The following is a 2,268-nucleotide window of genomic DNA, read 5'->3' on the forward strand; positions in this document are numbered from 1 at the left end:
CATACATTTTCATTTTTTTATGTTTATTTCTTTTGAATATTCGGTTTAGTGCTTGGAAAAGAGATGGGACATATTGCAGACATATACATTGTCATCAACAATTTCCATCATGTACCATTATTACACATTTTTAGGATATCAGTTTTAAAGTACTAATCTAGCATATATGTTAGATAGACAGGAACTTAAGACTTTGAGTTTGTCCGGTGTGAAACCTCACAAACATCAGCTCTTTACCAAGTGCTAATGACGTAAACCATTTAGATGAGCTAGATGCATCACAATCACACTATTATTTCTTAGAAAACACACACACACACACACACACACACACACACACACACACACACACACACACTACCAGGTATATAAAATGGACAGTGTCGTTGTCGTCTGGCTGTGAATGACTGGCTTTTCTGATCTTCTCCTCTCACTGTTGCTCCTAAACTCCTGAAAAACAACAAAAAGTTAAAATCTGACAACAAAAGAGAACAGTATCCTCAGGTAAGTTTAGTGTTCACATAAAACGTCAATGTACATATTGCTTTCTATTATACTTAGTCACTGGTTTAGTATTTGAGAAAAGGATGTTGTTGGGTTTCTTGTCTTTCAGCATCTGATCTTCACTAGATCTACTAGAGAATCTGAGGGATTTGACTCAATCAAGATGTTGCTGATCATTGAAGCTGTTCTTCTCATTTTAGCTGCTCTAGGACAGGTAAGATTGTGTTCTATTATGAATATTACAGACATGAATACTGATGATTGATAATTATGATTCCTGATGCTGCAGGATCACAGGGCAGCTGTTGAAGGACAGATATTTCCACTGGATATGGCACTGAATTCAGTTGATGACCAATATAAGGGCTGTAATTCGAAAATGGCATGTTGTGTGAGAACTAAATATCTGAAGGAGGAACTCAATAAGTCACCTGATTTTAGAAATGCTTGGAATCAGGCTGAAAAGAATGTTACCCGTAACTGGAATATTTTCAGTAGATTTAGAAAAAAACATAAAATGGCTATCTGGGTGTATACTGACCCAATTTCTAAAATATATGTTAAATTCAACAATGACACTCGTAGTGGCAAACAAACCTACACAGCCAGGACATACAAATGGTATTCACTTCACTTTCTGTTAACAGATGCGATACAGATTCTGAAGAAAAAACAAAATAAATGCTATAAAACTTATCGTGGTACAAATGTTACATTTAATGTGAGTGATTTTGCAGCCATTCGTTTAGGCTCATTTACATCCTCCTCTGTTTTTCCTGGCAGGGCAAAAAGTTTTGGAAATGTAACTTGTTTTGTAATCAACACTTGTGAAGGTGCTAATATTACAAAATATTCTAGGCTTCCGTTTGAAGGAGAGGTGCTGATTCCTCCATATGAGATGTTTAATGTCACTGTTGTCAAAAACATGACAGATAAGCCCAATCTCAGGTGTCAGACTGTGTTTGAGTTAAACAGCATTGGAATAAAAAGTGACCTAAACTGTGCTCTATTAAAGAAACCAACCAAGAAATGTATGTTTTGCCCTTAGCTGAAAGTGCTTTTAATGTAATCAGTTCCACAAAATTGTGTAGTTCAAAAAGTGTAGTTCAATGTTTCTTTGTTTTATATATATATATATATATATATATATATATATATACATATACATATACATATACATATACATATACATATATACACACACACACACACACACACACACACACATACACATTCTTTCATTTACAAAATTGTTGCATCACATTACTGAACAACATTGTTGTGCTTTGCTATAATAAATCTTTTATGGCAATGCAACAATACATATTGGCAATATCAGATATTTAAAAAAATGTGTTTATTCTGTTTACTTAAGAGTAATACATGAACAAACTTTCATTCCATACAATTTCATTATTTTATTATTATTAGTTGTAGCAGCATGCTAATGTTCACCACTGATTGCTAAAAATGTTCAATAAACAGTATTTGGTTAAATGGGCTTGTTGTAGTCTTTTATATAAACTGTAATTGTGTTTTTCTTAGTGTACATTCAGTGAACAACTTATAACTTTTAAAATATAGGCCTACATTATACATTTTTCATATGGCCACTAATACCCAGATAGACTGACAATTTGTGCATGTTGTGGAACCACAAACAGACCAGACGTGTTGCATTATCTGATGAGCTAAACTGGTTTACATGAGCTGAATGCATCAAGATCACACTTCAGCTCACAGCAAGCTAAATACAGAATGAAA

The 2,268-nt window shown here is 33.7% G+C and overlaps 1 protein-coding gene across 1 annotated transcript; it reads left to right on the forward strand.

Annotated features, from left to right (window-relative positions):
- Positions 1 to 466: 466 nt before the first annotated feature.
- On the forward strand, positions 467 to 2,014 carry LOC132149603 (NAD(P)(+)--arginine ADP-ribosyltransferase 1-like). Its single transcript, XM_059558986.1, has 3 exons — positions 467 to 504; positions 614 to 718; positions 794 to 2,014. The coding sequence occupies exons 2-3, from the start codon at positions 668 to 670 to the stop codon at positions 1,550 to 1,552; spliced, it is 810 nt and encodes a 269-aa protein (XP_059414969.1). The 5' UTR covers positions 467 to 504; positions 614 to 667; the 3' UTR covers positions 1,553 to 2,014.
- Positions 2,015 to 2,268: the final 254 nt, after the last annotated feature.

This window comes from Carassius carassius, chromosome 9 (assembly GCF_963082965.1).
Source record: "Carassius carassius chromosome 9, fCarCar2.1, whole genome shotgun sequence".
NCBI lineage: Eukaryota > Metazoa > Chordata > Actinopteri > Cypriniformes > Cyprinidae > Carassius > Carassius carassius.